The 12,286-nt window shown below is 40.0% G+C and overlaps 1 protein-coding gene across 3 annotated transcripts in view; it reads left to right on the forward strand.

Moving 5' to 3' along the window:
• Window positions 1-12,286, forward strand: part of OCRL (OCRL inositol polyphosphate-5-phosphatase) — a 72,401-nt gene that overhangs the window by 46,627 nt on the left and 13,488 nt on the right. For all 3 annotated transcript variants that reach the window (XM_058658318.1, XM_058658316.1, XM_058658317.1), the window contains 5 exons: window positions 808-917; window positions 2,437-2,572; window positions 7,050-7,160; window positions 7,765-7,930; window positions 8,501-8,736. In XM_058658318.1, the coding sequence (XP_058514301.1) occupies window positions 808-917; window positions 2,437-2,572; window positions 7,050-7,160; window positions 7,765-7,930; window positions 8,501-8,736 (759 nt within the window). The remainder of the gene's footprint in view (window positions 1-807; window positions 918-2,436; window positions 2,573-7,049; window positions 7,161-7,764; window positions 7,931-8,500; window positions 8,737-12,286) is intronic.

Genomic DNA, 12,286 nt, shown 5'->3' on the forward strand with positions numbered 1-12,286 from the left:
TATTGATTATGTAACATTTCCATGTAATCTGATATCCAGGAACCTAGTTTCCATGTATTTGAAATGCTAGGTTTCCCTCAGAACTTGGCATGGGACTGGAGTTTGTACTTCAGCATATGGTAGGGATTCTGCCTTCTGAAAGGGAATGCTTCTTAGTGAGTGAAGAAAATGTTTTGACTGGAATCGAAAGTCTTTAAATCTTTGTGAGAGCCCTTTTGACCTTCAGACACAGTCAAAATGCAGATGTTTGCAGTAGAGCAATTTTGTAGTGAGCTGTTTTTGGCTTCACAATGAACTTCACTGGTGAACTTCTTTGCATTTCTTCCTCTTTGCGGTCTCCAAAAGGAGTCCAGTTGGAGCACATTCTGAGTGTCATATAACTCGGGTAAAACATTTGAATGAGGATAGCTTTCAAAACAGTTTGTAGCTATACACTGGATTTGGGTTGGGAATTAGCCATTTAACCTTTGTGTGCCTTTTTTTTAAAAAATTAAGATCATACTGGATTATCTCAATTTATGATTATTCAAATTTCATGCTTCCATTTTGTCCCTGGCTAATATTAGCGATGAAAAACTTAATGATGAGCTAATAATAAGCATTTTATCTAGGGTGAGTTTTAATATTGTGACAATGCTGAGGTTTAATTCACAAGATACCGAAATATTATGTACTGTCACAGTTATAATGGCTGCACAATTGGAGACTTACAAATGAGAACCGTGGCGAGTCAATCTCCTCTTTGCCTCTGTTATGATGGTGTCATGTTGCTTATGCATTGCTTTTTGTTTGCTTTACTATCTGTAGCTAAATATCCAGCGCACACAGAAAAAAGCTTTTGTTGACTTCAACGAGGGGGAAATCAAGTTTATCCCCACTTACAAGTATGACTCAAAAACAGACCGATGGGATTCCAGGTAAAAAGAAATACTAAGAACCTTCTCAGAGAATAGGTTAAGGCATGACCTGTTTTGGGCATTATGGACTCCATCCATATTGGTGAAGAGTGGGTAATGTTTTGGTAATGCCATAGCAGTGTTAATGCTTTAATGGTTTGGTGCTGCTGCAGGACGGTTTTAATCCAAGTGTATGCAAAGGTGAGCTTATCTTAGGAAGTATTACTTACAGGTCAGGCTATTGACATTTTATGGACTTTCTGCAGCACTTATTTCTGTCTCCTCACCAGACTCACTTAGAGGCTTGCTTTCCTGATCTCAGCCCTATTTCCTATCTATTGCCCTGTTCTGGCTGCTTTTTTTTTTTTCATTCTATTTCTTCGCTGTTGCACTCAAGATACCAGAAGGTGAAGCCAAAGATACATGAGAGAACTAACCCAATAGTTGTCAAGCCTGAGAAAACAATTGAGTCTCTTAGGAAAAAAGAAACACTTTTGAAGTCTTGATGCTTGGACTGCATGTCCATCACTGTTGAAGACAGTTGAGACCTCTCGCTGGCAGGCCCCCTGGCTTTCTGATCGCCCCAAGGAACATGCTTGTGGCAGGAGCTTCTTGGTAACTGAGTCTCCTCTTCCTGTGGCCATCTGTTTACTTCTCATGGTTTCCTAGCTGGCTGAGCACAGAAGCTTGAAGGAGAAAGAGTTTCAGACTCTGAGAGCCATGGGGCAGGAGGAGTATGTATTCTTGTGTTCCAAGGTAGCTAGTCATAAATGAAAAGTGATACTAACACACCTTGTACACTTTGCCTTGCTTTTTTTTTTTTTTTCCATTCATTTTCATGCGGAATCAACTGAACAGAAATAGGCGTATCCCCTTCTGGATCAGGTATACAAGGTGCTGCTTATTTCAAGAGTCAAGAATAGGCCTTCTCCTTATCCTTGGTATTCAGCGAGCTGTCAGATGCTCAGACTCACATGCTTACGTGTTCATTCATCTGTTAGAAAAACCTAGACTTGTCCATAAAATCCCAGGTTTCAAGGAAAACCTCTCATCTGTTATTCCTGTCCAGAGATTAAGTCTGACAATACAGGACTGGATTTTAAACCTGGATTAGTTAGTTATCTTTTGGGAAATGTCCTTGCATTTCTCAGAACAAAGGAAAAAGAGATGTTCAGAATATAAACTGGAACTTTTGAGGCCATTTTAAATAGGTGCTGTTATCTTTTCCACTGGGACAAGGTTGCTGAAGATGTAATACCAATCTTAAGACAGTTTATTTATTCATTAGGTAACTATTCATTGAACAACTACTTTGCACCACCTACTGTATCACTAAGTGCCAAGAGCCCAGTGGCAAACAGCAGGCACAGCCCCTTGTTTAAAAAAGTCACAGAGCTTACAGCATTACTGCTGCTGTGATAGTTCAGCAAGGAGTAGGACATGGCCGTTTGGGAGCATATAACAAGAAAGCTTGACCCAGCGTGCTAGGCGTTCTGTGATTAGGTGGTAAGTTCTCCGTAACTCATTGCTTTATTTACAGTGGGAAGTGTCGCATTCCAGCATGGTGTGATCGAATTCTTTGGAGAGGAACAAATGTTAATCAGCTTCACTACCGAAGTCACATGGAACTGCAAACCAGTGACCACAAGCCTGTTAGCTCTCTCTTCCATATTGGGGTAAACACCTGTTTGTTTATTAATTTTTTTTTTGTTAAGCATCTATTCGTAGAGCATTGTGTAGACTTGAAACACATCAGTAATTCAGTGAACCATAAATGTTTCATGACCAGTGATTATTTACAGCATGGAGAACTCTGGGCCTGCAGTCCTTCCAGATGCGTTCCCTCTAGTTTCCCACTGTGTGAGTGACAGAGATGTATGTACTGTGTGATGGCTGGGCGGTAGATAAGCTGAGCCTCCTGAAGTCAGAATACATACAGAAGAGGTGGACACTATGCTTTAAAGGATGAGTAGCTTTTCAGCAGATAATAAGAAAGGAGAGGTTCTGAGTGGAAGAAAGAACAGCAAAAGCAAAGGCACCAACCAGAATATAACCTCCAATCTGTATATTGCCTTAAGAAGTATAGTATAATCTCTGTTGTAGTAAAATTCACTTGTCCAGTAGCATTAAGTTTATTTTTCTTCAACTTTCAGGTATTATGGGCCAGATTAGTGGCCAGTTATTTATTTACTTTAAAGATTTTATTTACTTATTTGAAAGGTAGAGTCAGAGAGAGAAATCTTCTGTCTACTGTTTACTCCCCAAATGGCTGCAATGGTTGATGCTGAACCATGCTAAAGCCAGGAACCTGGAGTTCTTCTGAGTCTCTCACATTGGTGCAGAGACACAAGCACTTGGGTCATCTTTCACTGTTTTCCTAGGCACATTAGCAGAGTGTTGGACTAAAAGTGGAGCAGCCAGGACATGAATCAGTGCCCATAAAGAATCCTGGTGTCACAGGTAGCAGCTTAACCTGATGTCCTGTAGTGCAAAGTGGCCAATTATTTTATTTATCTCTATTGTAAGCAAAGCTTTTTTCCCATTGTGTTTGCTTTAGCTGTATAGTACATAAGTCATATCTCGTATTCTGGCCTAAGGTATTCTAACCAATATACTTAGGTTATTGCTTGTGGATTTTCATAGACCTAGGGTCATGTAATGTGTCAAAATATATGTAGTGCAATGCTTAGAGTTGCATAAACTTTTATGATAGACTTCTTGGATTTTCACCCTAGTTCAACCATTTCCTAACTATATATAACACCCTGATGCCTCAATTTCTCCTTGATGAAATGTGAATAGTAATGGTATCTACTGCTAAGGATTCGTGACATGCAGAGATCATAGTAGGGTGAATTTTCTTTTCTTCAGTTTGTATTACACTGTTGGGAGTTTCAGAAATAGATATCTACCACCAATAGGTCTTATCCTGCTCCTGCATCAAAGAATGACTTTGTGACTTTGCCTTTAACAATATAGTTTCCAATCTTAGATTCTAATTTAAAAACATTTGCTGTTATTTATATTAGAGGCAGAGTTACAAAGAAAGGGAGAGATCTTCCAGATGCTCAAATTGATTGTATCAGTCAGGGCTAGATGTGGGTAAATCCAGGAGCCTAGAACCATATTTGGGTGTCCCCATGTGGGTGGCAAGGCCCCCAAGTGCTTGGATCACTTCCCCTGCTTTGCCAGATGCATAAGCAGGGAGCTGGATCAGAAGCGGAGCAGCCAGGACTTACTCTCATATGTGATGCTGGCGTCTCAGGCGGTGCCTTAACTTGATGTGTCACAGCACTCACCCCAGATTTTAAAGCTTTTTTTTTTTCGAACATTTTTGTCCATTTTTAAATTTTAAAATATTAATGTTCAATAATAACATGTGTTCCTTCAGTGGCAGTGGTAGCTATGTACCATGGACTGTGTTAGACAATTTGCACACATCTCACTGACTTCTGGCAGCAGTGCTTTGACTTCAGGATTTCTCGTTTAATAGAGAAGCAGATAGAGAACCAATGAGTTTAAACATCTCCTTTAAGAGCATTCTATTAGAAGAACTGAGAATCAGGGCTGATGCCGTGGCGCGGCAGGCTAATCCTCAGCCTGTGGCACCGGAGTCCCAGAGGAGTGCCAATTTCCCTCTGCTCCACTCCCAATCCAACTCCCTGCTTGTGGCCGGTCTGAGAAGGCAAGAATGCACATTTTCCCTGAACGTTAGACAGACCCCTTGTATACTTTCGGATGCTACTGCCTGGAGCTGTTCTCTTTCCTTTGAATTCTCTTAAACCATTTTAAGAGAATGTCTTTCTTTGAATACGAACTGTTTTGATCTCATCAGCTGTGCTTAACTGTTGTTTGCATTTCTTTTTAGAACTTTGGCATATCAATCCTCTATGCACACTAATGCAGAGCTCCCGGTGGGATATTTTTTAAATTTCCAGGCTCCCCGCTTATTTTTGTGTTTCCTTAGCGAAAGTCGACTAGTTTTCTAGTTTTTAATGATTTTGAAATTGTACAGCAGTTCAAAAATACTTTTTCTCTTAAAAAAAAGTAGAATTTACAGATGAGGCTGACATTCTTCGATTCCTCTTCTACCTCCTACTTCTGCCTTTTCCCAAACTCCCAGCTGAGCTGGCTGCTTACGAGTTTATATGCTCTAGGTCAGTGAGATCCACTAGTACTTGCCGCAGTGATGCAGATGTCTGGTAGCTATTAGCCACGGGTGCCTATCAAGTACTTAAAAGTACAACTGAGATCTAATTTGAAGTAATTTAAATGTCGCTCTGTGGCTAGTGGCTAATGTGTTAGGCAGCGCAATTCTTGTCTCTTGTATTTACAACAAAATGGTTGCTATGTAGATTTATCTATCACAAATGGTCACATGTTATCTATGTTGGTCTGCAACTTCCTTTTTTCTTTCCATTCTATAATTCTGTGGAGTATCTTAGAAAGCTGTCCTTTCGATTACATAAAGACCTAGCTCATGACGCTTTGTCCTGAATTCCTAATTGTGTCATTAATATCCTTTGTTAAATGGATGTTCGTTCAGGTGATGACATTCTTTGCTATCCCTCCTCCATTATCCTTTATATTGATGATCATAATAACCCACTGAGAAAAGATTTGACTTTGTTGTGTAACCTGAGCATGCATTTTACCACCATTGGCACCAATGTAGCCACATGTTTTGTGGTCAGTTTCAGAAAACTTGCTGCGGGCTGGCTGAGATCAAACTAATGTGGGCTACACACTTGGTATTGTGATCTGTTGTGTTGGTTCTGAATCTTTGATAAACCTAGAATTGCGTAAAGAGCTTTTCAGTAAGTTGGAGAGGGAAGGAGCCCCCGCCTTGGAGAACAGGTTTAGTAGGCCCAAGCAACTATGCATTTGAGACATGCCCAAGTTGATTGGCTCACATACTTGGTATTTTAGAAAGTGTCTTTCACTGGTGGTCATATTTAATAATAACTGTGTCTGTAAGCATGTTCCCAACTACATGGAGAATATTTCTTGGTTTGCTAGTCTTGCAAATTGTGAAAGCTTTTTTTTAATATACTTTTTGAAATTTAAAAAATTGCACAATGTTGAAACTATATAAAATTCATCTGGACTTAATCACTGTGTACAGTATGGACTCTGGTTATGCAAAAAACGATGGCTTGACATCAGTTGTCTGAGAAATATGGTTGAAATATGTTTAAAACATCTTCCCAGTTTGAGATATTTGGCTGACCTTTAATGTTCTGTTTTTCACACCTGCTTTTGAAACTCTGCTGTATATACATGAATCTCTTGACATGGATTTTTGTGATTTTTTTATCCTAAAAACTGATATCTGGACAAGTTAAAAATATCTTGTCAATTTTGTTCATTTTGGCATTAGTCTGTATGAAGTTTTAGTATTCAAAAAAACACGGCTACGTCAGGAAGCTGAAAGTGCTCTGTCACGTGGGAGTTTTTTGATGTGTTAGTCATGGTACTTTGGCTATAATGATTTTACTCTAGGACATTTTGTGTCAACCATTTTCTAAAATGAACATAGGTTCCATTTACTGATATACCTTCACTGTTATCCAGTCTGAGTCATGATATTATGGTTCTTAGCTAATAGAGTTCAGTACTTTAATCATATCTTCTGCTATTTTCACCACTTTTTAAATAATTATTATAAATGATAATGGATATATTTTGATGCTGTCATTTTGTATAGTGCATGAAGCAATTTTTACTGCAATTACATTTTTTCCACTACTAATAATGTAACAGTTGAACAGGAAAATAGCCTTCCTAAGTATTATTGCCAAGCTTAACATAGAGGTTTCAACTTTTCTAGAAAATTAGTCAATTACCCTTTCCTTTACCTTAAAGTATGTGCTTCTATAATGGTTAATGTATTTGCTTGAGTAATCTTTTAAAAAATTATTGGAGAGACTTGGAGATGGGTACAGAAGTTGGGAGAACATAAGACTAACACAAAGATCTGTTTTCTTTTAAGTGAAAGTTGTGGCTGAAGCAGGATCAGAAACTGAGGACATTATTTGCCTCACAGTTTATTTAAAATAATTGCTATACCAACCAACTTTAACTTGTTAGATAACCTCAAGGGAGATGAGCTGGGCATGTGTGAGACTGAAAAGGGGCTTAATTTTGTTTCAGGTGAAGGTTGTGGATGAACGGAGATATCGGAAAGTCTTTGAAGATATCGTGCGCATCATGGACAGGATGGAAAATGACTTCCTTCCTTCCTTAGAACTCAGCAGGAGGGAGGTGAGAAAACATTTGTAGCCTTCCTGTCTGCTGCCCATTGTGGCTAGTGCAGAGGAAACCGTGTTACTCACAAAAGACCTCATGGTCAAGTAGTTACGAGTACAACTTCCGTTCAAGTCCCAGGGCTGCCATTCGGTACATGCTTGATGCTCTCAGATTTCTGGATTAAGGGATGCTTGTTAGAATTCCGTGAGTTGATACATGCAAAGCTGTTAGAACAATGCCTAGAACATAGTAAGCCCTCAAATGTTAGCTACTCTTATTTAATATTTCAGAGTTGCTAGTCAGTTCATCACTCAAAAACCAGGATTTTGTCGCAAGACGAATGCCCTGAACCAAAGTTCGGTTATCCTTTTCGGCTCCCACAGGCAGTCAGAGTAGCCAAGGGTAGTAGCAAGAGCCATCTAACCCCTCTGCTGGTGTGAATATAACAACGTACGAACGTGGACCCTGTGCGGTTGGCTCAGTTGGTGAATGCAGATGGCATTTGCACACCTGGCTAATAATTACCTTATTCTTTGTATTCGTATGCTCTATGGAATAATCCAACTGACTGACTTCCCCTACTAGTGATGCATGTCTGTGTCTGTCTGTTATTCCTCAGTTTGTGTTTGAGAATGTGAAGTTTCGGCAACTACAAAAGAAGAAGTTCCAGATCAGCAACAATGGACAGGTTCCCTGCCACTTTTCTTTCATCCCTAAACTTAATGACACCCAGTACTGCAAGCCATGGCTTCGGGCTGAACCTTTTGAGGGCTACTTGGAGCCAAGTGAGTTTTCCCTTACCATTGTCTCTGCTTGCAATGCAACATTTCCTCAGTTTAACCTCTTGTTTTCTAACCATGTCTCTTACCTTCACATTGGAGATACTTTTGTGTGTCCAATCTTTCCTTTCGTTACTTGATGATTTTTAAAGATTTGTTTATTTTACTTGAAAGAGTTACAGAGAGGAGCGGGAAAAGGAGAAGTCGAGAGAGGTCTTCCATCTGTTGAGATTCACTTCTCTAAATGGCCGCAATGGCTAGAGTCTGGCCAATAGGAAACTGGAAGCCAAAAGTTTCTTACAGGTCTCCCACGTGGGTACAGGGACCCAAGGATTTGGGCCATCCTCTTCTGCTTTTCCAGACCATTATCAGGGAACTGGATGGGAGGTGGAACAGCTGGGACTTGAAGCAACACCCATATAGGATTCTGGCACTGCTGGTGGGGGATTAGCCTGATATGCCACTGTGCCAGGTCCAGCTTGACAACTTTTTAGAGGACACTTGTTGATTTTCTAACTTCCTTGGCTTTTCTACTGGAAGAATCTCTGTTACTGTGTATCGTCTCTTGCATTTCAGATGAGACGGTGGACATTTATCTTGATGTGTATGTCAGCAAAGACTCTGTGACCATCCTGAACTCAGGGGAAGATAAGATTGAAGATATCCTTGTCCTTCACCTGGATCGAGGCAAAGATTACTTCTTGACCATCAGTGGAAATTACCTCCCAAGTTGCTTTGGTACATCCTTAGAGGCTTTGTGCCGAATGAAAAGACCAATCCGAGAAGTTCCTGTTACCAAACTCATAGACTTGGTGAGAAACATCTTAAGACATAAACCTTCTCACTATCTTCTGTGCCTTCTCTCTTCTGCGGGGCAGAGAGACTGTCGAGTAATAAAGAAGAATGTCGCTTTATGCTAGCATCTCTTTGATTAGAAATTATCCTAAGAGGAAAGAAGGGGCTAATCTGTAGTTGGCACTTGTCAGGAAAATAATAGATAACATTAAGCTCATCAAATAAGATTAAAGGCTTCTTGCTTGAAAATATAATGCTTGCTTGTTAAGCTCTTCGAAGTTTCAAGTCACTTGTATATAAATGAGCGTGTCTATGAGGCTATGATAAGAAGAGCAGGCCATATTAACCTCATTAAGCATATGAGGAAACTGAGGCACAGAGACATTATCTTGCCCAGAGTCTAATAAGTTAGTGACAAATCTATCACTCCAATTTTCTGTCTCCCAGGCCAGTATTCTTCAGTATGCTACATTGTATCTCATCAGTGTAAAAGCTCACTGTCTATAGAAGTACAGACCTATAGGGGCTTGGCGGCATGGCCTGGTGGCTAAGGTCCTCGCCTTGATCCCATATGGCCGCTGGTTCTAGTCCCGGCAGCTCCACTTCCTCTCTATCTCTCCTCCTCTCAGTATATCTGACTTTGTAATAAAAATAAAATAAATCTTTAAAAAAAAAAAAAAAAAAAAAAAAAAAAAAAAAGAAGTACAGACCTATAATGGAACCTTGAATATCAAAAGCAAAATCCCTAGGAGTGGGGGGGGGTTGCTTTATTACAAGTGCAGAGTCCTTCCTACCTCATTTCTGTCGATGGAATTAGAATCTCAGAATGTGCAGTCTAGGAACCTACATTTTTATCAATATCCTAGATGGTTGTTGGTGTACACTGAGGTTGAATGTGACTCAAGAAAGGAAAGAAAAGGAAGAGGGATTTTCTCATCCCTTCGCCCAAGCTGAGCTATAATGCCAGTGCCCAAATCAAGGAAATGTTTTTAACCCTCAGTAATAGAAATGGACTCCGTACCAAGTGCATTCTATTAAGAACTTTTCTTCTACATGAAAATATTGTTGGGTTGGTGTGCAGATCTCTTGGGCCTACAGAGCTCTATTCTTAGTCTTTTACCCCAGAAAATTGAGTGATATGATAGCCACACGTTAGTGTTGCCATTAAAGTTCTTCTTAACCCTTTTGGCCTAGCCAAAGCAACTGATTTTTATCATCTGGCAGGATGAGCTCGAACCAATAGGCAGGTTACTGGCTTCTCGGAGTGATCCGTTCTGTTGCCATGGAGATGTTCTAGTGGTGATTCACACAGCAGATCAAAACACTTGAATCCCATTCCTGCTTTCTCTCTTGAAATTATATTCATTTCCCTAGAGCGCTCATGCCTGAATGCATTGCTTCAAGCCTGCCATTCTGCTGTTTGTCATGATTTTGTGTTTTCTTCTACCACCACAGTCCCAATTCAGAATTGCTATTTCACTTTTGAGAATACATGCTAAATGATGATGGAATTGTTTTCCTTTTTCCTACTCTTTCTCTTCATTAAAGATCCCATTCCCCAGATTTTTTTGCCCCAACTTTTTATCATGAAAAATGTGCACTCTGTAGACTATTTGAAAGAACAGTCCAGTGAATTGCTATATGCTATATGTATATATAGACAGAATTTGGAGAGGCGCTAAGCAGCAGTATTATGTCATTTTCTCACTAAACACACCAGCCTGCATTCCTTAAGAAAAAGGACAAGCTTCTCTAAGAGGAGAATATATCAGTACTGCACCTAAGAAAACTGTCATCCCTAGGCTCTTCTGACATCCATTCCTTACAGATTTCTCCAGTTGCCCTAAAAATTAATTTTATTGTGTTTTATTTTGTAAAAGATTTCTTAAAATTTGGAAGGCAATTACAAAGAGAGGGGGGGAACCAGGGAGAAAAAAAAGATGGGCTGCATCTGGTGGTTCACGCTGCAGTGGGCTGTCTGGAACTCCATCCAGGTCTCCCACATGGGTGACAGGGATCCAGGTACTTGGGCCATCTTCTGCTACTTTCCTGGGCACATTAGCCGGGAGCTGGATCAGAAATGGAGTAGCTGGGATTTGACCCAACATCCACATAGGATATCAGCATGACAGGCAAGAGCTTAAACCTGTGATATTGTCCCCCCAACACACCCCATATAGCTTTTTAAAAGTCAGCATTCAATCTGAATTGATATAGCATATTTGATGAGATCTCTGTAGTTCTATTCTTATAATTACAGGCATTCTCTGCTTTTTTTTTTTTGAAGTAATACTGACTTTTAATTTGTCCGACATTTCCTCAGTTTGTTTCCTTTTGGTATTTTTTTAACTCATCCCTTTATCTCCCACTTCCATTTATTTCCTATAAACTGGAATCTGCCTTTATTTTTTTATTTATTTTTATTTTTATTTTTATTACAAAGTCAGATATACTGAGAGGAGGAGAGACAGAGAGGAAGTGGAGCCGCTGGGATTAGAACCAGCGGCCATATGGGATCAAGGCGAGGACCTTAGCCACTAGGCCACGCTGCCGAGCCCTGCCTTTATTTTTGACCTTGATGGAGGCCTCCTAATACCCTTTCCCATGATTCTCTTATATTAGTTTTAGAAGTGATTGTAAAGATGTTTAATAAGTATTACAAACTTTTTTATTTCATGTAAAATATATTATCAAGTAATTCTACCTTGTCTGTCCATGAAAAGGAAATAGCCAAAGTCAATAGTGGAATTAATGGGTTTTAGGAACTATTTTCTTTGTTTGTATAAATAGAAGTGATGTAAGGTTAAAAATAAAACTGATCATTTTTTAATTACAAAATTGCTCAGTTTTTCTTTTTTAAAATTTATTTTTATTGGAAAGTCAGATTTACAGAGAAAGAGAGCGAAAGATCTTCCATTTGCTAGTTCACTCTCCAAGTGGCCGCAACAGCCTGAGCTGCACCAATCCGAAGTCAGGAACCTGGAGCTCCTTCCGGGTCTCTCACACAGGTGCAGGGTTCCAAGACTTTGGGCTATCCCCTACTGCTTTCCTGGGCCATAAACAGTGCTTTTCTAGGCCATAAACAGGAAGCTGGAATGGAAGTGGAGCAGCCAGGGTATGAACCGGCACCTCTGTGGGATCCCACAGCATGCAAGGTGAAGACTTTAGCCACTAGGCTATTTGTGCTGTGCCCTCAATTTTTCTTAAATTCTGTGTCCAGCCATCATTTCTTCTTTCTGAATCTTTTGTTCCCTAGGATTTAAGTGTTGCATCTCAGTAATCCTAGATTACTATAATTGATGAAGAAATTATCCATGGTAGTGTTGGACAGAAAGCAAGAAATTGGAAATAATTCATATCTGCAGCAGGCATTTGGCACAATGGTGAAAATACTGCTTGGGGTACCTGCATTGCATATCAGAGTCATTAGTTTTGAACCTGCCTTTGTTGCTGATCCAGTTTCCTGCTAGTGCGTACTCCAGGAGGCATCAGGGGGGTAACGCAAGTACTTGGGTCGCTGCCACCCAGGTGGAAGACCCCAGTGGAATTCTCAGCTCTCAGCTTCAT

This window comes from Ochotona princeps, chromosome X (assembly GCF_030435755.1).
Source record: "Ochotona princeps isolate mOchPri1 chromosome X, mOchPri1.hap1, whole genome shotgun sequence".
NCBI classification, from domain to species: Eukaryota; Metazoa; Chordata; class Mammalia; order Lagomorpha; family Ochotonidae; genus Ochotona; species Ochotona princeps.